Source organism: Corvus brachyrhynchos, unplaced genomic scaffold (genome assembly GCF_000691975.1).
Source record: "Corvus brachyrhynchos isolate BGI_N302 unplaced genomic scaffold, ASM69197v1 scaffold27, whole genome shotgun sequence".
NCBI lineage: Eukaryota > Metazoa > Chordata > Aves > Passeriformes > Corvidae > Corvus > Corvus brachyrhynchos.
Genome location: NW_008239139.1, coordinates 1,179,201 through 1,202,320, shown reverse-complemented (window position 1 = coordinate 1,202,320; position 23,120 = coordinate 1,179,201). Strand labels below are relative to the sequence as shown.

Sequence of the window (23,120 nt, the reverse complement as noted above, 5' to 3'; positions counted from 1 at the left end):
GTTTGATGTTGCCACAGTGCAGTCCATGGATATCAGTGATAAATTTTCAGGTAATTTTCACTGAAACCGATACAACTTTACTAGTGTAAATCTGAAGTAATTGAAGATAAAAATGCTCCCTGAAAGTTGTTATTTTTAATGGAAATCTGGAAGAGTTTAAAGTGAATTCAATGCATTTGCATTGAAAATAAGCATGTGGTGGAAGGCTTAATTGAGCCGTACAACTCTGTGAATTAAAATGGTTGCACACTGAACTGAAACTCATAAACCAAAACTTTCCTAGTGCTTCCCAAATTTTTGTAAAGTATAAATCTGCACATTGAAATATATACATGTTTAGAAGATGTTCGTATCATTGTTTAGAAATTTGTGCATACTTGCTTTTATCAGAACAAACTCATTTTAAACTTTTTTAAGAAATTTAACATTACTTTACATATATTAGGAAAAACTTCTTATGTTACGGATTTAGATAATTCAATTTCTAATGCCTGTTAGTTTTGAAATTGTTTGGTATCTTTCTTTAAAGATGAAAATGTCTGAGTTTCTTTCTGAAGCTTGTATGCATGCTAGAACAAGTTTCACCAAGTGGCCCCAAATATTCTGTGCTCAGAATAACATCGCAATTTTTAGCTCAGAGAAGAGCTGTTTTGGGGAACATTTATAAATGTGTGATTGGAGGCTAGAAGGGGAATAGAATGTGTTCCTAGGTTCTATAGCTGAACTCCAGATAACTCAGGACATAATTCTGATAAAAGTAGTATAAAATTTTGTGTGATCTAGCAACATGTCTAATGATTATTTTCTTTTTTTTTTTTTTTTCCTTCCCTTTTCTTTTTTTCTCATTTCTCTTATGCCCAGTGTATTCCCCTCTTTGTGGAGGCTGTTCTGGAGCGCTTGACTCGAGGAGTTAAAACAAGTGAGCTTCGTACCATGTGTCTTCAAGTTGCCATAGCTGCACTCTACTACAATCCTGACCTACTTTTGCACACCTTGGAGAACATCAGATTTCCACACAATCCTGAGCCCATCACTGCACAGTTCATAAACCAGTGGATGAATGACACAGATTGTTTTTTTGGGCAAGTATTGAAGTGTTTTTTTTTTTTTTTACAATATTAGGAATTGATCAGCAAGTTTTCAACAGCATGTTAACTTTTTATCTGAGATACTGTATACTGTACTTTCTGTTCTGTATTTTGTAAGTTACTTTTAACTGCTCTATTTAATTTAAAAAGGCATTACTCTTTCCAGTGAATCCCACACTCTGATTTTAAATGGCTCTTCACAATCAACTTGCATATTTATCATTGTGCCATTGACTGCTTAGCATACTGCTGAACTTAAACGTCACTGTGAGCTCCCTTGAATGTGTGTGTGCTGCACTGGTGTGCACTCAGGCAGGAGCTGAATATTTGTAAAGTTAATGAAGGGGAACAAAGCCTGTCATCACCTAGCAAAGCATGCACTTGATGCTGAGCAGAGGTGAAGGCCAGTGCTTGCCTCTCAGCTGAGATGTGGTGTCTAACTGTGAGATTCAAATCCACTTAAAGGCAAAGCAGACAGTCAGATGTAGTTAACAGCTACCTCTCACCTTCCTGCTTGAGTTTTGTTTTGTTACTGAAGGCTGACATGTGCCTGCAGGTGTACGGACAGGCTTAGACTGTGTCTTCCTGAAGTTGCTTCTTCCACACCTTGTGGTTATATTATTGTTAATTACTAAATTATTTGTATATCTATCAGCTTTAGGAAAGAGCAAGACATTTTAGGATTTACACGTACCAATTTTCTTTTATGGCCGAAGCAAAGTTCTTGAGCTTCATCTCTTTGTGCTTTCATTTTTTTCTACTACATATCACATGCTGAATGCATACAGAGATGGTAGGAAAGAAGATATTCCCTACAGGTGGTAAACTGAAAGAGATTTATAGCCTAAAACAGTTTATCCTGGAGCATTCAGTGAGAAACTAGTCAGATTCAGAGAGGAAAAATGTTGAGGGTCTGACTAGGCCCCAATCTCAAATAGTACTGTGAGCTGCAGCTTAATTTTCAGTTCTTCTGTGTTGCTTTTCAGAAAGCATCAGCTAAAGAAACTACTGCTCAAATAAACTCGTATTTAGATCTGAGACAAAGGCTGACAAAGGCTGTGAAAATGAAAATTAAACACGTGATTGTCATGCCCGTCATTCTGCCCAGACTGCACTTGAATGGCAGCGGAGGATCAAAAATCTCTCTTTGATCTGCTGCTGCCAGCAGTGAAATAATTATCTGTAATATTGCTTAAATCTAAAAGTCACTCTTCCTTCTGTGCTGTCTCCTCACTTCGTGGCTTGCAGGTGTAGGGTAGGGCTTTTGCTGTAGTACTGCTGGTGAGGCGCTGTGATGTGCTGCAAGGGACTTCCTCCTTTTCCTTCAGGAGAGCACTGCTTCTAGAAGACCATTTGTTTTCTTAAGAGTATTAAAGGAGCCCCATATTCAGAGGCCTAACTGAACAGGAAAAGACAGAAATGCAAAAAAAATCTGTCGTTCTTGAAACCCTTTCTTGGGTCCACGCCTGCAGAGTTCATGTCTTCATCAGAGAGCAGTGGGCACCCTTATTTGTACAGTCCTTTTTCTCATCAGCTGCCATTTGCTGCTTTGGTTTACATTTAGATTAATTTCCATTAAGAGGCAGTTTTAGGCCCAAATTCAAATCATTTGGTTAACTCACAGATCCTGGAGAAATTGGACAAGATCAAAGTAGATCCACCTCCAGATGTGAAGGACCAGGTGAATCTTGCTGTCATTTCTTGGTCAGCCATGCAGGAAATCTGGGACTTGGTAGTAACAGTGGCAGTTCAAGATGCTTTGTCCACATAAATCTTACACTCTTATGTGTGAACACCCCATCCCTGGAAGTGTTCAAGGCCAGTCTGGATGGGGTTTTGAGCAACCTGGTCTAGTGGAAGGTGTCCCTGCCCGTGGCAGACTGGTTGGAACTAGATGACCTTTAGTTTAGGGTCCCTTCCAACCCAAACGATTCTATGATTCTATTTCTTTCTTCTGTTCCTGTGAAGTCTTAGTCCCCCTAGATCCTGCTCTGCCAGCTGTAGGGTTATGCATGGCTGCGCATGCTCAGGCTGGAGCCAATGGTGTTTGCCAGCAGAGTGCAGTATTTCTGGAGCAGCACATGTGAACACATGAGATGGAATCCATGGGAAAAACGGATGGGAAAAGCAGTTATGGTAAGATCAGTAGCTGTTCTTCCATGTTATTAAAACCATGGAAACTATTGAAAAAGTGTTACAAAGTTGGTATATTAAAAATTAGCCAGGCAAGGAGAACTCAGAACTCCTTGTAAGACTGTGCATAAATTCAGTATGTCATGGTGGATATCACGTCTGTGGTTTTGTGCTCATAGTGCCCATATGCTACAGGATATTGTATTTATTTCTAGATGTTTTCTACAATAACTTCACACTCGAAAGCCTTTTGCAGAAACATTTGTTCCTTACCTCTTTCTACCTTTTTCCTAACAGCTGAGGTTTGGGTGAAGCTTCTGCATGACTTACGCTTATTCTCATACTAAAAATTCTTCTGTGGTAACTAGAGTGAAAGGAAAATCTAACTTGCTTCAAAAAACCCCTCAGTAAGTGATTTTGGGTTTTTTGAAGCTGCATAGGGTTATATATTTGATAGCAGTTTAAATAGTTAAAAATCCTAGATTTCTCAGAGTTCTATATAAAAATCCCAGTCTTATGTTGGTTCCAACTTTGCACCTAGAAGGAAATGGCTAATTATTTGCAGTTTGTCCAGGAACTAGATTGATGTAATAGAAAGAAACTTGATTCTCGCATAAAGGAGCACAGCAAACCAGTAAAAAGAGCAGCTTAGCAATTTTTCTCTGAAATACTTTCAGCTTGGTTTAAAATCCAAAGATTTTAAAATCCTTTGTGCTGTATTAGAAGAAAGTGGCTTAGCAAGAAGAGGTCCTGCAGGTTCTGAAGACCACACACAGCTTGTTAAAAATAGACTTGGCTTGGAGTCGTGCGTTGCAGTGCTGTGTGTTGTGTGTTTAACACTCCAGGCTTGATAAACCATTGAGGAATAAGCAGAGTCCCTGATTGTTAGGGAGGGCTATTGTGTGCTTCTGAGCAAATAAGTACAGATCTCAAAGCACAAATTACTGAGGAGAATCATATCCAGGCTCCCTTGAGCAGATGGAAGGATGCTGAAATAATGAGCCTTTTGATAGCAATGGAATGGTCCTGAAGCCATTCTTTGCTATTATGAAAATATATAAAACTCTATTTGGCTTGTTCAGTCCTGTGGGTCCTTAATACAACTGGGGCATAGTAGAATACTGAACTTCAGGTAGGGCAGATGCTTTTCCTGCTGTTTGTCTCTGCTGGCAGGTGAAAGAAAAGGCTCTTTCTGGCTCAGGTTCACTAAAGATGGCTCAATGCCTCAATTTCTGCTGTCCTGCAGGGCCTTCTAATAACATGCATATTCTGAAGACGTGTTCATTCTTGCAACTTCTCTGTTTAGCTGCTTTAAAGTGGAGCATGACAAATACGCTGCGGGTTTTGGTCATTTGGGCTGCTTCCCAATGTTGACTCCCTTTCAAACAGCAGGGCTTCATTCTTGTACTTTGATTTGCTGTCCCAAAAAGATAATTTAATATGAAGCTAAGCCATTAATTACTAAGATTTTTTTACCTTTTACTGTTGCATTTTGTAACTGGCATTGTACAATGGCAGCTTTTTCAAATGTATGATAAAAAATAGTGCAAAGAGTTGTTAGCTACTCTGTGCAGGTGGCTGAAATTGCTTCTTTGTACATTTGGGTCTTGAAGAAATTTCATGGCTTCCCAGTATCAAGATGCAGGATTGAAGTCTTGTGCATAGATTACAGAGCTTTGGTCACACTTGGATGACAGTGCTGGCAAAAAGAGGAAGCAGAGATTTTTCCTTTTGCTCTTGCACTAAGGACAACTCTCCAAATAACAGCTATTCTTCATTTATAGGTAGCAGTATCTTTAGCTTGGCTTTTGGTCTGCAAAGTGTCAGCATGAGAGCAAATGGTTTGTTTTCAACACGCAGGAGTTAAGTCATTTCAGCTAAGAGGAGTAAGGGATTTATGTTGGGGTTTTTTTTATGAAAGCAGACTCTGTTCCTCTATCTCAGTCTCCCTGGCTGGTTTGTGTGCCCTCTTCTGTGTCCCATTCCACAGGTAAAGAAAGGATTATGGTTACAGGACACTCTTCACCTGATTGCACTTTGGTGCGTTTTTCAACACGTAACGAAGCAGCCAAACCCAGTGTGACAAAGTGTGTCATTTGATATGCTGCTTGACTTTGTTTTTCTTGGAAGGTCTGCTGTGATCATAATGTTCTGCGTAGTCATATATAATTTATTTTTGTTGTCAACTACTCTTTGAGAATGAATCACTTCAGTAAATCCTCACAGGACTAACAATGTGGGAGGTGTCATAAAATCCCTCTAGATCTCTAACCTTGTTTAAACACAAGTAAAGTTTAGAAAGCTGCAATACAGGATCACTTGTGTTACTTAAAGGATATAATAGTTCAGTAGCATGTTATATAGGAACTTTGGTTATGAAATGCTAAGCACTTCAAAATTATATTTCTGTAGCGGTTTTTGAAATGGTGGATTGAGCTGATTGTCCCCCTGTTAGTTTTATTGCAGTCTGTGGTGCCCATCTTATTTAATCTCTCTCAACTTGTATTCTCTTCATTCCAAAGTAAAACTGATTCACTAATGGAAGTATACCAAGAGTTTGGAGGATGGCCACTTTCTGCCAGCTCTGGAGGTTTGCTTGGTTTCTCTAGGTCTTGCTGGCACTACTTGTCCTGCAGAAGGCTTGCACAGGAGCCATCAGCATAAAAATGGAGTAGTTCAAACAAAAAAAGCTCCTCTCCAGCCCATAATGGCAGAATACTGTATTGTTAGCCCCAGGTTGAATACTTCTGATGTTTCCAGTAAAGGAGAACCAAAAGAGTATCTGCAGAGGCAGTTAGAGACTTTTTCCGTCTTGTTTGCAGAAACTTCTCTTTCTGGAAGTGAAAATCAATTCTTGAGTTTAAGAGCATAGATTCTTTCCCAGTTTCCTGACTATGGTCACATAAAAATCTTTCTGCTACTAATTTAATGAATTTCTTTCCCTTCAATTATCTGTAGTTTGTTTTACTGGAGGTCTACTCATTTGCAAGTTCCCACTTTGAGTATACTGCCAGTTATTCTTGATAAGGTGGAACTATTTCCCTGCTTTCTCTGGAGTTAGCAATGTGTCTCAAGTTAACATTAGAAATTGTATATTGAAATATGTATAAGACAGCCATTCTGATGGACTTCTAGTAATTTAATTTCAGCTATCCCTGGGGCATTCCATAAATACACCCTGCGATTCAATGCGTTCCTGCTTATCATTGCTCTTCACTAATAGTTTTTGCCAATTTCCGTCCCTGAAACAGTACTGCTATCAAAGCCAAGGCAAATTAATTTTCCATCCTATTTAATAATGATAATGTATGTCAAATGATTTATTAAAGACAAGATATTCTACATAATTATTAAACAGTATTTATTTAGCATTACAAATTTTGCATTTGGTAATCAGAAAAAGTTGCTTCAGGAATTTGACCAGTGCTTGAAAGATGTTTAATTGTTATGGGATGAGAACTTTCCAGTGGGAACTTGCATTCAGAAGAAAATAGTTTGTGTAGGATCTTTGAACATAGACTTTGAACATAGCATCTGAGACATTGTCTTCTGCCATGTCAAGCACCAGGACGTTAGTGTTCTCTATACATCCTTGCAGTGAAAATCTGGTTTTTGTCTAACAATTGTGTCTTGTTTCAGACTCCATGACAGAAAGATGTGTATAATAGGACTGAGCATCCTAATGGAATTGCAGAACCGACCACCTGCAGTGGATGCTGTGGCTGCCCAGATTGTTCCTTCAATCCTCCTCCTCTTCTTGGGCTTAAAACAAGTTTGCGCCTCACGGGAGCTCACAGAACATGAGGATCATGCTAAAGATGAAAAACACTTTGCAGAAGATAATGGTAAAATCTCCCCTTTTCACATTGTGGATTTTGTCTGGAATTAATTTAAAGGGGGTAAGAAATTGCAGTTCATTTTTAAGACTCATTAGTCTGCTGAAATAACTCGGCTTACTGGGTGCTTGAAATACCATCTTTGGTATTGAGTTGATTTTTCCTCCCAAAGCGTAATCAAAATGTTTCAAGGTGTAACAGCTAACATTTTGTGAAAGGGTCTGTTGGTTTAAGAGTAACTTGCAGGTCCACTCTTCTGGGTTGTAAATATTCTTCTCACATCGGAAGCAGGAATTTGCCAGGACTCCACTAGGTATATTCTTACTTCCTAGAAAGAAGCTGTTCCTACTACCCAACTGTTTGAAAGATCTTTTTCATTGAATTTTTGAAGGAGATCCTGACAGGTCTTCTTTGTCCAAATGGAATGTTGTTTGCAAAGTGGGGTTTGAGACAGCTGAGGTTCCTTGAGCACACAGGCCTCTAACCTCTGTGTCTGCCAGAAGAGAAAAAGCATCAAAGAATGCCTTACAGAGGGAATCATGGGGAGGGAATTATGCACAGCATTCCAGGCAAATCTGTTTGACAAGGAGTTGGAGATAGATGTTTAGAGGTGTGAAAATTAATTGGATGTAAACAGATTATGTAGTCCACTTGAATTTCACACAATGGAATTACAGAATTCTTCTCAATACATAGGAATACAGTATGGAAACAGCACAAATTTTCAAATCTCTGTCCTGTGATTCAGTCCCTGCTTGCTGCATCTATAGTCATTTAGAATTGCACATTGTAGTTGCATTTAATTCAGGGAGTCATAGTTTCATAAGCAGAATGGAAGGTAACGCCAACTTAATGTGTTGGTTTAAGTTGTTCAAATAAGGGAACACTGAAGAGTAGAAGGCAGACGGTGTACAGATGGATTTCTCATGGTTTTATGTACATTTGTGAATTCCACGCAAGTCTCTGTTTGTAATTTAAAAAGCAGAGTGCTGTTCCACTTCATGGAAGACATTTCCTTAAAATTTTTGGACCCTATAATTGCACAATGACTGCATAAATGAAAGAAGGAAAAGATGGCAGTTTCACATTCCTCAGGTCTGCGTAGAAACAAAAGTTTAACTGATCTTGAATGTAGGAAATGTTTTAAAAGCTTCATTTTTCCAAGGCTTCAAAGATTTTGGGGAAAGCGTGTCCCTTTTCCAGCCAAATCCTAAATTTACTAATTGTTTTTAATTCATAAGTCATTGTTTTCTTACAGTTTTTAAACTTTGTTTTGCAAAACATATCAATGCTTTTGCAGAAGAGATACCGAGCGATGAGGATGAGACAAATGAAGTGAGCCAGGCAATGCAAGAGAACCACGGTGGAGGAGGAGGTGGCAGTGCTGGAGGTGGAGAGGAAGAAGATGATGATGATGATGATGACTGGGATGAAGATGCATTGGAAGAGACTGCTCTTGAAGGGTTCAGCACACCTCTTGACCTTGAAAATGGTGTTGATGAATACCAGTTTTTTACACAAGCACTTCTAAGTATGTGTTTGCTGGTTGGCGGAATGATATAACATAGTGAAATTGGAGATGTTTATGGTCATCACTGGGAAAAACCCTTTTCTTTGTTACAAGTAATAGTTTAGATTACTGAAACTGGTAAATGTGATCTTGCTTTCTAATGTTAGTCCTAAGATTTTTTTGGCTTACAAGTGCTGCAAAAAACAAATTGGTAGCAAATACAGCCAGAGATTAATTCTCTTCACGTTCTCCCTCAGAATTTTTCAATCACAGCCTAAATAAGTGGGGCTTGGTCACTAGAGGGACTCCTATATAGAGAAATATTTGTCACCTTCTAGATGTTAATGCAGAAATTATTTTCTCCCTTTCCTGTTTGACTAATCCTGTTGCTTTTAGTTTTCATATGAGTTTTAAACGAGAAGATTAAATTCACATTGTCCATGAATAGTGGCCACACAGTTCACTTTCTGTTTCAGAAAGCAGAGGATGCAGTTAAGTTCCTGAAAATGGATTGCCTCTGTTAACAGAGTGGGAATTCTGTGTGATGAAAACCGACAGGAATACTGATCATGTTTTGCAGTGCAGATTCTGTTTTAAAAAACCAACCAGAATATTCATATGTTTCATTTTGTTACTCTGAAATGAACTTGCGTGTAAACTGATGATCACTTTTCCTCCACTGCCGCTCTGACAGCGGTGCAGAGCCGGGACGCAGCCTGGTACCATTCCCTGACCGCGCCGTTGAGTGAGGATCAGAAGAAGCAGCTGCAGGAGATTTACACATTAGCAGAGCACCGGAGAACTGCTGCAGGTGAGTCACTTCCCTGGGCCCGTTCCAGCTGTTGCAGAGATGTTGGAAATGCTTCTAATCTGTAACAACCACCTCTGTGCTAATTGACGTTTTCTAGGAAGCGTGAGCAGGATATCATGATTACATTATTCCTTGCCTGGAAGTGTGTGTTATTCAGAGTAAGTTTACTGTTGTTTCTAATTAATTGCCTTCTCATTGACTTGTGCTGCTGTTAGAACAGGGTATGAACTAGTTTTACACAATCTGACATCTGAAATGAAGAACAAATTAAGGCAATATCTACCTGTCAGCCAGGTATTTGATGAGGATTACTATCAATTATTATGTGTTTAACAGCTTTGTAACTTTTTAACCACTCACATTGCCTTTGCAGTCAGTGTGAGATTTTAGGTGTATAGAAAACTTGCATCATGGAAAAAAAATTCAGATTTAGTCAAAAAGAATGCAGAACAGTGTAGCATAGACTGATTCTGTAAAGGATCAGTTTTTCAACTCTGTTGCAGAGGTGTGCACACTTATGCCTTTAGAGAAAATCTGATTGTAATTTATTCCTGTCATTGCATTTAGGGAATGAAATTTTGGCTCAGGTGGGGGTTTTTTCCATAACTTTGCATTCTTAGCTGAGCTGTATTGTCTCTGACAAAGGTGTTCGCTAGAGGCTATTTTTCATATCCTTTTTCTTTGAATTCTAGAGACTAAGACAGTAGAACAACAAAGTGGCTACACATTTGACAACAAAGGACTGATCACAGCATTTAACTTTGCTGGAAGTACTCCCGGTGGCAACTGAAGGACTGGCTACAAAGGTCAATGGGAAGGGTCTCATCATTACATTTTCTTGAAATCATCGTGACTTCTGAGTGATAGGGGAGGGTAATTTAATGCTGCTGAAGGTTTTCTGGAAAATAGCAGTGTGCTTCCCCCACCAGAATGTTCTTTCTAACCAGCTACTGTAATGTACAAATTCTTGTGGTGTTTTTATAATTTGATGGACTGAAAGGAGATGTTTGTCCTCAAGGAACCTGAATGACCGGGAGGGGCCAGGCTGCATCTAATTGAGTTGCACTTCTCAGGTTTTTGCTGTGCAGAATTGATAGATTCATATGGATAACAGTGCCTTCTGTTGTACATGGATTGCCTGAACAAATGGATTTTGGAGTGCATTATAATTTTTTAAGTGTAAGGACATTTCTTGATACACTGTAAGCCTTGGTTCCATGTTTTCCAATCACCTGCTTTTTACTGCTCGGTTTAATTGTTTGTTGGTTGCATACAAATTGCTGGATTCAAAATATTATCACACCTTCCCTATTTGGTGCAGACCAAATCTGTAGAAGAAGGTGTCTGTTGGAGTTGCAAAGCATACAAAGGGTCTTAACAAAATGGCAGATTTTCCCTTGATGCAGTAGTCTTTAACTTATTTCTCTTAGTCATGAATTCAACTCACTTGAGTTACAATGGCTTGCCTGGCAGGTGGCTACCCTAAATCTACATCAATATTAGCTCCTGCCTGGACAAGTGGTGTGGCCCTCTCACATAGATGTTCTACATGACAACTTATTTCTACTATTATTGATGAATATTGGATTATACATGGGATAATCTCTTCTGGTTTTATTCATTCATTACCATTCCAGTGGTAGTACTGAATAATGTGGTACAAAATACTTGCAATATTTTATTTATTTTGATAGAATGAACAGCTTCAAACTTACTTCTTACTGTTACACTCTGTGATTATATTTCTGGTCTGCATTGCAGTTGGTTATTCTTGCTCCATGCTGAAATTTATCTATCTGACAGACTTTTTTTCCTAAATTTTGGAGACTGGTTCCACCAGTGGAGGTTTAGACTAGATATTAGGAAAAATTTCCTCATGGGAGTGGTGGTCACACATTGTGACAGGTTGCCCAGAGAAGTGGGAAGAATCAACATCCCTGGAAGTGTTTAAACAACACGTGGACGTGGCACTTAGGGACAGGGTTTAGAAGTGAACACTGGGTTAACAGTTGTACTTGATGATCTTAGAGGTCTTTTCCAACCTAAAGAGTTCTATAGAACAAGGTGTTTGTGGGTAAGTTCATTTAGAGAGGAAGTGATAGCAGAACTAATTTGAATAGGTGCCCCTCCTTTAGGTCTATTGGGATGGCAGTGGTGTAGCACAAAGCAGTAGGGGTGCTTTAGAATGTGAACTTTGGATTGGAGATAAAATGTTTGGACCAGATTTTGTCTCTATGTGTTAATTTCTTTATGATTTAAAAATATTTATCAAGCAATTTTAAACACATACTGATAATCTGTTTCTTTACAGCAGGGTCCCAAATAAAAAGTCAAAGCCTTTTCCATACACCATCAAATTTTCCATAACTACAGTAAATTACAGACTGCTGGCCCTGTGCAGTGCTGAAGCTTTCATTTGTCATTCTGGTTGAGTCTGATAAATCTGAAGCACTCTCTGCCTTGGCTTGTGGAAAAAGCCAGAGGATCTCAGCATGTTCCTTTGGGAATTTTCCTAGCCTGGCAGCAGTGGGGCAGAAGGTTCCCTACGCTTTCCTGTTTCCTGCACCTTTGTGTCAGACTCTATGGCTGTTCTGTGCTGCTGCTTCCTTTTTCTTTTTTTTGCCCTCCTCTCCCCAGCAGCTGCAGAATAAAGTTGGCCTGGTTCATGGAGGTTTTTCACTGATGCTACTTAGTCAATAGCAGCAGTGAAAATGTCTTGCTTTTAGGCCTGTTCCACATGCAGAAAACTGTGAGAATTCCAGGGTCTGTATTTCCAAAAGGGAACAATATGCTGACCTGCACTGGACAGGCTCTTTAAAGGTAAAGCAGCAAGAGGGCCAGGATATCCTTTATTTTGAATGTCAGATTATGAAAATTACAGGTCACTTTTGCTAATTTAGGCCTTGGGGTGTATTGACTGAGACACTAAGTAGGAAAGCATTCCATCCAGTTTTTTGGGGAGTTTATCGGAAACCACAGAAGTTTTGAAATCATTCACAAATATAAGGAATGGCTTCTGGAAGTTAAGGGCATTGATGACTTCTCTCCTACCTGTCTATTGCAGTTAGGTATTAGGCAGGTAAACAGTTTAAGCCCTTTATTATTTTATTAAAAGAAACAAAATTGTCAAGTTGGGTTTCTTTCAAAGCCCATTTGCCTTCTCTACACTGGCCTGCAGAGTAGAAGGTGGATTTATTTTTCTTCTGCTAATGATGTTGCTTGCACAGTCACTGGCTATTATTTAGGAGTTGATGTGTTCAAGGTAAAATCTGCTTTTGCATAGCATTATCTTGGTGTCACTCAGCTGAACTATGGCTGCTCCCTAGTTCTGCTTCTTGTATACTTTTCAAATCAACTGCCAAGAAAATTTCAGCCAGATGTTTTGTACAAGAGTTTAATCAGCAGCATGGAGTCGGGAATCTTTGTTGTCTATTTTGCAGTGGGGTCAGAGATGTCTGAGGGAATGGCATGTAAAAAGGTTAAATGCCTTTCCCTTCCCAGAAGATTCATGAGCAAATGTTTCTCCTGGCAAAAGCAAATGTTAATTATTTTATTCCTTTTTTTTGAAAAGGGTTTTCATCCAAAATGATTTATTGGGCTCTAGCCTCCACTTTAACATGTGGTTCTCTTTTAACATGATAAATACCCATTTGTACATGATCATAAATAGGTAATGGATTTTAGGTGTTTCTTTCTGAGCTGTGTCCAGCTTTGTACTACATTAAAGGGAGAGTAACACAAATATGCATTTACTGTCTCACTTTGAAGCCAAAGTAATCATGGAATATCAGATACCAGCACTGCCAACCAAGCACGATGTATTTGCCATTGGAAGGACAGAGAATCATGAATATATTGCAAAATAAGACAAAGGCTGATAACTGGTGACTTATGTTGCCCTGAGCCCATATTCCCAAAGTGTAAAGATGATCCATATGGGCCCCACAGTGGCTTTACATACGAAATTGATGTTATGGGGGTTATAATCATAGCAACTGTGAACTTACATAAGCTGCTTTTCCAGATAAAATTAACTGATCCTGGGCATTGAACTGCATATGCTGTTTTGTCACTTGTGAAAGGAAAATAAGAATTGCCACATGTTTTGGCTGCCTCTTTTTGCTCTCTCTAGTTAAGCATTGAAGTACATGGCTTTCATTACAAAGCAGAATCTTTAATCACAATGGCCAGCTCCAGGAAGAGTGCAGAATATCAAGCTGAGGAGAAGGTTAAAAAACCCCAAACCTCAACAATCACTCAAAACCTACATGTGCACAGTCTGACTGAAATAAATCTGCTTTGGGAGTATAAGTCAAAATATATAAAGAATGCTACACAAAATGATATTGTGAGATTCTTTGCTTTAGGGAGAAAGGGTGCCTGTGGGGTGTCAGGGAGCCATGAAATGCTCTGCTTTAGGATATGTCCTTTGCCTGTGAAGTCCTGGGAGTCTGTGGCTCTAGATTCCATCGTACATTGTAGAGGAGAAATGGTAGGACAGTAGAGGATTTTTTTTTCTTATTACAAAGCCACAGTCTATCTTGAGACTTTAGTGAGCCAAAGGAATTGTAGACAACATGAATGATTAACTGTCCTGTTTCCAGAATACTTTTCTGTCTTTCTCTTCCTTCCATTTCTTCTTTTGTCAGCCACAGTGTTATTGGATATTTCAGGGAGTTTTCAAAATACCTGAAAAGGTAAACCTTAAACAATTTTTATAAAATCTCTTTTTCTTGAAGCAATGCAATTCATCAGTTGCATTTCTCTGTGTAGAACAGTCTCTCATTGGACATACACAGATGATACAGAACTTCAAAAGCCCCTCACATGTGCCTGTGGCTCGATGAGCCTCTTTGTGATTTACTCCTTAATACGGGCGCTTTGAAATCCCCACACCTTGTACTGAAATTTGCCCAAAGGATAGGCAAAAATGCACTATGTAATGAAGTACCCAGTCCTCATTTTGAGATATGCCCCAGTCTGTCGTTAATATTTGGCAGTCTGGTGGTCAGTTCCTCAAGGATCTCTGTCTCTGATTGAGGACATTCTTCAAGTCCAAGAGACTGTCTCTGCAGGTGGACGGAGAATCAATTTTCCCTCACTGCAGGAAAGTATACAGCAGGCATGAATTTCTTGATCTTAGGAGTGAAAATACCATTCTTTTCTCTGGGATATCAGATTTTACCCCAGCTGGGTGTGATACAGTAGAGATGCATGTTCCCATTGTTTTTAAGGAAGCCAGACACTATTCCAGATACTAGGAAGTCTCAGCATAAAACCGTATCGTAAAAAGGATATATGAACAGATCAAGCTACTTGGTGCTTTGGACACTTCTTCCACTGCTACTACTTTTGTAAAACCAGTCAGGGAAAACCAGTGTAAAATGAAAGAAAATTAAAACAGTGCTTGGGCACTAGACAGGCAGAAACTTTTCTGGCCTGTGAATCCAATTCCTATACTCACTGCAAATACACTCAGATACTCCTCAAATATGATACGCATCATCTGTATGGATGTCAGTACCGAGACTCTGACAGCCGTTAATGAGAGGTGAAGACTTAATGTGATTTTTCTCTGGCAGAAATCAGATGCATCCCTTTAAAAAGTCTGTAAACTGCTTGTCCTGGCTGATATGCAATCACCAACATGAGAGCTCAGTAGGATTAGAATATTTCTTAAAGATTATCAGCATATCTCCTAAAGGGCTACTGAAAGTGCTCTTTGTCTGGGGAGGTGGCAGATGAACTACTCTTGGACTAGAAGAGTTTTGGGGAACACCAGAGAGAATCTGCAGACATACGGAGTGGTGATGAATTGGGAAAGGATCTATCTAAATTGAGGTGATGCACTTGATATGATTGAGATCTGCAGCATTCCCAGTGTTGCCTAGATCTTCTAGAGAAGCATCCAAGAACTTTGTCCCATGCCTTCCTTTGGGAAGAGAATGTGCTTGGGCAGCCCCAAATTTGGTGCCATGCTTTGAACTTGAGATCAGAAAACGATTTTGAGTACAAGTTGTTCATAACAGAAAAATGAGGTGGAAGTGTATATTAATGCTAGAATTCTCTTTGTAGGCTGTATAGAGATTCACAATTTAAGTGCTTGGCTGTGTTCATGGTGGAATAGGAGGTGAACTTTCAGATACATGCATTTCTCCAATGTGAATACAACAATGTCAGCTGCAGGATTCACCTGAGAGTGTGTTGGTCAGGGGCTGCCTGCTGGACCATCTGGATTATGTTACATGAAATGAAATGCAAAAACTGTGAAACTACTTGGTAGTTAAAGCTGTTGAGCAACAAAAATTTTCTTGAAATGAGATTTTAATATTATTCTCAGGTATGTTTTAATTTTCATGTTTCGTGCCCTTATACAAAATGCAAAATTACTGCATAACTTCGAGGCCTGTTCCTTTTTCACTGAACTGTTTACCACTGAAGGTGTTGATCCAAGAATTGTTCCTCGTTTCTGGGTATTTTCAATGTGTTTGTTAGTGAAGTTTCACATACCCATCTTTCACCATTTTTCATGCACAGAGATCTTGGAAATGAACTTAACAAAAGGAAGAACGGTGCTTTGAAAAGATAAGACTATGCATAAGCAGGTTATTTTTAGAAACCAGAAGAACTATGGCCTCTGAAGAAAATACAAAACAATAAATACTTACACAAAAGTGCATGAGGTAAAGAAATTAATGTAAGACAATATAAGCAAGACACGTTCTTTGATCACAGCTGTAATGTTTATTTTTTATTTTTCATTGCCAAACAATGTGTGACACTTGCTTTTGATTGCATGTGCTGTTGGAATAACGCCTAACTTAAATCACGTGAAATGTTTTGGGGGCTCAAAAAGAGACCAAAGAGACCATGCACATTTCTTTTGATATTAAAAGCAAAGAGATGAGCCCATGACTGCTGTGACTGGAGGGAGCCTGCTATGTGCTACATTAGCAGATTGAATTGCAGGATCATCACCTTTGTAAAAAGCCTGAAATACTAAACTGTGGGTTGGCTTTGAGGGTAAGAATTGACAAATGCAAAGCATGCATTGATGTCAAGAAGAACCTCTTCCTAGCTTAAAGAATTCTGTACAGTGTTCTCTTAAGCTGTGCTGAATTTGCTTTAAAAACAGTAATAAATCTTATTGCTTAGGTCGAATGTTACATCTGTTGTGCATTTATATGGAAAGAATAATATTTCTTAAAAAAATGTAACATGCCACCTACCAAGGAGCCAAATCTCATTTTATAGCTGCTTTTCATACAGCCATAAAACTTTTTTGCAAGAACACCCGAGAATTAATTTTAAACAAATGTGTGCGTTATCCAGAGTTAATGTATGCATTTGTGTAGCAGTGTGTTTGTTAATCCCTGACTCATGAAAGCAACTGTTCACTTACACACGTTGGCTGTGAAAGAACATAACTGATGGTTGAGGCAGAACACCCAAACACAGTTCTCAACATCGACAGTCATCTGCACCAAAGCTTGGGCCAGTCTTCTGTGCATGGAATTCATAAAGAAGATACTTTTACCAGGCCTCCCCAGGACAAGAAATGAATCCAGCTGGAGCTGCAAGCCTGGTGTTTGTATCAGTGGAGTATTTCTCTGATGGTGAGTTGCTGAAGTAGCCTGTTTGCTAAATTGCGTTGATTGATAATGCTTGCCCTTTACTGTATGGGTCACTTCTGAGTATCCTCCACAGTCTCTCTCTCCAAAAGCAGTAGTTAGTGGTCCACATTTTTTAACTAGGGAGGCTGAATTAGTGTAGTTTGCCCAAAGCCATAGCAATGTGTTGCACCTGGCATGAGAAATTAAAATTCTGGCTCTGTATAAGTGCCTGGGAGTTTTGCTATTGGCTCTAATGCAGCTAGGATTTTACCCATGCAGTTTGCTAGGTCCTGGTGTTTGGATCATTGCTAATACCTTCCACAGAAGCTCTGCCAGAACATACTTAATTTATGAAATTCATCAACAGCGAGTTCCACTCTTGAACTGCAGTTCTAATCTGTCTAGCAGTGACATTATTTAATTGTATTTTGTGTGGGTTGCTTGGTATGACAAGCTCTTCTGGAGAAAAAATGTTTCTCAGCAAGATGATGAATGACATCCCGATTGCTAATTCCCCTTGAGGCTTTGGAGTGAACCTGATGGATTGGAAGCAGGACTCCAGATGTCTGGCGGTATCATCTGTGCCATGTGTGAGGGTACAGGTTGGGAAGCCCCTCTGTGGTATTAACCAACATCCTGGATTGGTTGTGAAGTTGTAGGTTGTGATTGCCACTCCTAACAGGCTCTAAAGAGTGTATTTGTTACCAAAGTAAATATTTGGCTCCTATGCTGCCTCCTGCCCTCTAACAGTGTTGATCTTTTTTAAACTAGAATCACATTCTTAACCTGAATTCTAATGCCCAGTCTCTTAAAATAGTAATTTGTTTCATTTGGTCCCCAGCAAGGGTGAAATAGGATCAGTGTTGGTTTTCTCTTGTTGCCAGGTACGTTAAATGAATAATTTAAATAATTTAATTACCCGTTTGATTAAATTACTGGAATTTAACTAATGTCATGCAGTTTCCTGCCGATTTTTTTTTTTTCTGGCAGAGCTTAAGCTATGTGGTATTGTGTGCACATCAGGAAAACTCTCCATTGTCATTTAAATGAGATTCTGAGCAAAATACAGAGTATGGAAAGGTCATATCAGTATATGAATAATGGAATTTTTCCTTTTTTATTAAATATATTGGGCTTTTATCTGTCAGCACCTTGTAGAGCAGAATGTGCAACTACAATAAATAAGGGTGCCTCACACAGTTTCTATTACATATAAATACTCCATACTGTCCTTTTTATACAACGTACCTTGCCTTGCACCTGCCTGCCCTGAGAGGTTGTTGTGCAAAGTGTGGGAATGGGGCCAGATGTCTGCACCTCTGTGTAGGGATTTGAGCACAGCCACGGGGCTGGCACTCCGCCCTCAGCAGCAGTTGTGGCTGTGCTCTGCAAGAGCTGTGTCCTCACAGGGAGAGCACGCCCTGTGTCTCGTGTTCCTGCTGCTATAAGGATCTTCCTGGAGGATGCAGGGGGTTAAACAAAACTGCAACGAGAATAATTGGAGAACACTGCAGTGCATCTTGACTGTGCACTGAGCTGAACCGGTTATCACCGTCCTTTGCTATGTATAGACCACTCAGAAATGTGTCAGCATGAGGTGAGATTAAACAGAGACGTGGAGTCTAGTTCCTCAGTGTGACAAGGATCATAATTCTGCCAAACAAGAATCAACTCAGTTAGGGTGAACAGCGTGATTAGCTCAATTTCCATTACTGTTTTGAAGAAAAACTGACAGGACCTGTCTGCACCATTGTGATGGAAGGAAAACAAAAAGCCAGCCTGGCCAAGAGAGAATCCATGCGCAAGAAATACTCTAAACATTGATTTCACTGGAACAGCAAGCATGGAAATCCCTGCAAAGAAGAGTGACTACTCCAGATGTTCAGTTACAGAATATTTACCCCAATGCATTGTTAGGCAAAAGGTTTACTGATGACTTAAAGGTAGGACTACGGTACAGAGGTTGCAAATACTTTCCCATTGTGCTCCTCTGATCTCTAAGTACTTTGGAACCCAGGACTGTCTGAGCCACCAAGCTAGAGGCTCTAAAGGAACTTTTCCTGGCTGCCAAAGGTTGTTCTGTCAGTAAGAGAGGATTCTGCACAGTCTCAGGCTGCCTCAGTTATTGTGGTTGCTTTTTCCTAAGTCTTGTGAAGGCTCATTTGATTTTTTGTTTAATGGGATTTGCTATTGGTGATTGATACTCTTCTAGTAAAATACACAAACCACTGCCACTGTGTGGCTGAAGTAGCAGCGCTCTGTGGCTGCAAATCATGCCTGGCTGCCTGTCACAGAGGAGTGTTTGTGTTTGTTTCTGTCTGCTCTCATTAGGCTTTGTTACCCTCTCACTTCACTGTCTGTTCTGTAGCTTCACAATGTTCTGATCTTCCAGGGCATCAGGATCTTGTCTTCGATCTTCAGCTTCTGCTTTTGGTAAACACAGAAATCTTCTCACTTAATTGTGATTCTGGATTCCTCTGTCTTCCTCTCACACGTGCACCTCTTGGGCGTTTGGGGCTGTGATCTGCTGAATTAGGAAGAACTGTGGAGTGGTGCTAGATTTTTCTCTCGGTAGATACTCCCACAAAGCATGGATCATGAGATTCTCTTACTGTTCTGTTTCTTTCTTTAGATACAGTTTTGTGTAAAATGTTTTCAAATAGATTTTGAGCAATTTTTTTTCAGCATTTCAGGGCCAAATTACTGAATCAAGACCTAAATCCTTATATGATGAAATTCTGTAACTGTACTGCAGGTTGGGGAAGGTACAGAAAACATGAGGCAAACACATCCAGGATTAATTATGAGAAGGACAGTATTGCTTTGTTTATAAACTGTAAATACTTAGTTTATCTCTTCATATTTTTGCTCTGTTCCAGTTTTGGGCAGGGGAAGATATAATTTGCTTCTACTTTTTATTTGGATATGGAGCTGTGGTTGACTCAACTCTGGATTTTACTTTATGACAGTATTGCTGCAGGAAAATATAGCACCAGCTACTTAATGTCAAAGGATGTGTGCTAGTTTATTTTGTTGCCATTTTTGTGGCTTTCTTCCAAGGTCACTTGTGTTATGGGACACCTGAGTCCAAGATTTATTCTGCTGCAGGAGATTGCCTAACAGTACACTAACAGTTCATAATCTAAAGAATTTTTGAAGCTATATTAAAGCACGGGGAAACATTTCATCCTTCTCTGAATGGTTTCTGTTTCACAACATAACTTTGTGCAATAACATTTTCTTACTTTTTAAAAAATATCCCCCTTTTGGTTAAAGAAGAAATAGAGGGCAAATATCAGCAACTGTGGACCTTTGAAGATATACAGATGAGCACCAGGATATGGAATGCTAATGGAAATAACAAGGGAAAAAATAAGCGCACTGCCTGGTTTTAGGCACCTAATTTAGATGGGGAGGGTTATCTTGTTAGGTTTTTGTGGGAGGGTGAGGGATAGCCAGAGTTGTGCTCCTGAAGCATCAGATGCTCGAAGTCATCCTCTGGCAAAGCCTGCTTCATTCTCGTAAAGCAAGCTCAGGGAAATGAACCATCCATGTTGGGTGGGGAGCTCTGCTAATGTAAGTGCACCCCTGGTGGGTTTATTTTGAGGGGAAAGAGAAACACTCAGAAGGATTATAACCTAAAGTAATTAGAGAAGAAAAGTCTCCACTTCTTGTTTGCTGATGGTGTGCAAGTGGATGGGCAGTTTTGCTGATGTTTGGTGCATAAGAGAGATTCTGAAACATGACTAATTTGATGCATATGCTTTGTCTTGCCATGGTGAATTATAACCTTCCCTAGCCCAGGAGCTGAGCTGTAGCTCTTCTTCTGATTTAAAGTGTGTTACGTTGCCTTAATTGCACCATTTATCACGACTTTTTGGTGCTTTTTAATTTTGCTTTTTACTGTGGATTCTCTAACCCAAGTAAATGATACTATGGCATTCAGGAAACTTGGGAGGCATTCAAGTCAGCACTTCATCAGCGCTTTGCAAGATAACCTATGAACACCAAAGTTGTAGGACCTTGAAAAAAGACTATTGGCAGGAAGAGCTTGGAAATCTGCAAAACAGAAGCACCTAAAGGTAGGTAAGGTTCTGATTTGGAGTTACTGTTGAGCCCCTGCATGTCCAGTGTCCAGATCTGTGTGTTAGAATCACGGGAAAGCTCTAAAGAAAGGAAACATAGTCCTTGAAAGGAGTATGTTACAGAGCTGGGTTTTCTATCAATTTCTATTACTATCCCTCCTTGAAGACTTAGAATCAGAATTTAATTCAGGTTGGAAGGGAGCTTAGGAGGTTCCTATTGCTGCATCCCGCAGCCGTAGGGAGGAGAGGAGAGAAGATCCAACAGGGAGGAATTGTGCAGCAAGATTGATTTATTTAATTATTTTACAAACTCTTTCATAGACTTTTTTCTTCATAGTCTAATTGGACAAAGGATCAGCCACCCCCGGGTGGATTGGCTAGAACTCCTAAACATCCATTGTCAAAATATTTTTCTACTGTACCATAAACATAGTTCTAAAAGGTCACAGGTGTTCATAGAACTTCTGCTAATCTCTTCATGAGAGAGAATAGTATCCCACGGGCTTAGAAAGAAGCAAGAAAATTCTTGCTAGCAGCAATATTGTATCCACAGGTTCCTAGTCAACCTGCTGCCCAAACCATGGTCAGCTCGGAGATCAGACAAGGTGGCTCAGAATTTTATCCAGCCAGTCTTCCTGCTCTTTCTGTAATCATGGGCAGGGGGATTTTGAGGGTAGCAGAATAGCTTGGTTGGCCTGTGTGGGCAGAGATCATTAGGAGGGCAGGTGCTTGACTTGTTCAAAATGTGATAATGGCAATAATCTTGAATGAAGTAGCTGTGCTTCAAGCAGAGGATAATTAGCCTTCACATTTGAAAGGAAATGAGCAGGAAAAGCAATGAGCATTAGGCATGAGTCCCACTGCTATGCAGTTTCTAGCTCTGGAAACTACAGTTTGCTTCAAGGAGCGTTGGCTTCAATTGCAAGGGTATGTCACTTCCTCAGAGCAGGCCAAAAGCTGAAGCATGAACTGTAGAGTTCTGTGGCATCATGAACTATAGAGCTGTGGGAGAAGGGAAAGTGTAAAGGGAGAACCCACATGAGAAACCAGTGGCTGTTTGCACTGCAAAGTGCCAGCAGGTGTCTGGTATGTTCTGCTTGCTGAGAGAAGCGGGTGGCTTATTATTCACAAGAGAAAAGAAGTATCTTTCTGACAAAAGATCTAAGCTTGGGAGAGCCAGATGAATGGAGGGACCTCTGGAGGTTTCAAGGAGATGGGTTGTGACCCCCATGTTGTTTTCCAAGAAGACAAAGCCTATTGGTGAAGGAGAAATGCTAGACAGGGAAATACTGGCTTTTGAGGGCTGTGAAAGGCACCTGCAGGCATTTACTTTGTGTTACTGTCAAGGAAAGTATAGGCACATTACTGCCCCTGAAACTGCTCCAAACATAACATAGAGATGCGCAGGCAGCACAACTGTGTCTTCCAGTCTTTAGTTTTGCTATCAGACTTTACTTCTTTGCAGTGACCCCTTCATGAGAGGTGCAGATATATACAGAATATATATATATGATATAATACATTCTGAATAAAGGCGTTCTGTCATTCCCTGAATTAAATTGAAACATTGTACAATGTATTGTCTCTTTATGGATGTACAGAAAAGCCAGATAGGAGAGGCCAGGTTGTGGGAGGGTCTAGATATTGAGGAAGAGGGGATACACAGGTACAGGCAAGTTTAGGGAGAAGTTGGAAAGCTATTAATACAGCTACGGAGCCCGTGCCTTCTCCAGTTTAGAACACATCTGTAACTCCTAGATCCTTGCTGTCATGTGTGGGGGAAACGCTTTCCCTCAGGTACCAAAACGACATCTCCACCACAAAGCTGAAGCCTCCCACGTGCGGGTCCAGCCAAGGGACACGCGTGGGGCAGCGTGGAAAGCCTGCCCTGGGCTATGGCGGTGTGTCAGCCATCCTGCTGACATCCTGCTGTGCGGCAGGGAGGGACGGAGGGAGAGAGGGAAGGCGAGTGCCGGACACGCGTGGGCAGGCCGGGAGCGGCCGCGCCGCTGTCCCCGGGGGCGAGCGCGCGCGCCCGGGGCGG

The 23,120-nt window shown here is 40.1% G+C and overlaps 1 protein-coding gene across 1 annotated transcript in view; it reads left to right on the top strand.

Moving 5' to 3' along the window:
* The window catches only part of IPO8 (importin 8), a 39,912-nt gene extending 21,726 nt beyond the window's left edge, over positions 1-18,186 (top strand). The window contains exons 20-24 of the mRNA XM_017740007.1: positions 862-1,082; positions 6,861-7,066; positions 8,358-8,588; positions 9,262-9,378; positions 10,071-18,186. Of these exons, the coding sequence (XP_017595496.1) occupies positions 862-1,082; positions 6,861-7,066; positions 8,358-8,588; positions 9,262-9,378; positions 10,071-10,168 (873 nt within the window). The 3' untranslated portion in view covers positions 10,169-18,186. The remainder of the gene's footprint in view (positions 1-861; positions 1,083-6,860; positions 7,067-8,357; positions 8,589-9,261; positions 9,379-10,070) is intronic.
* Positions 18,187-23,120: the final 4,934 nt, after the last annotated feature.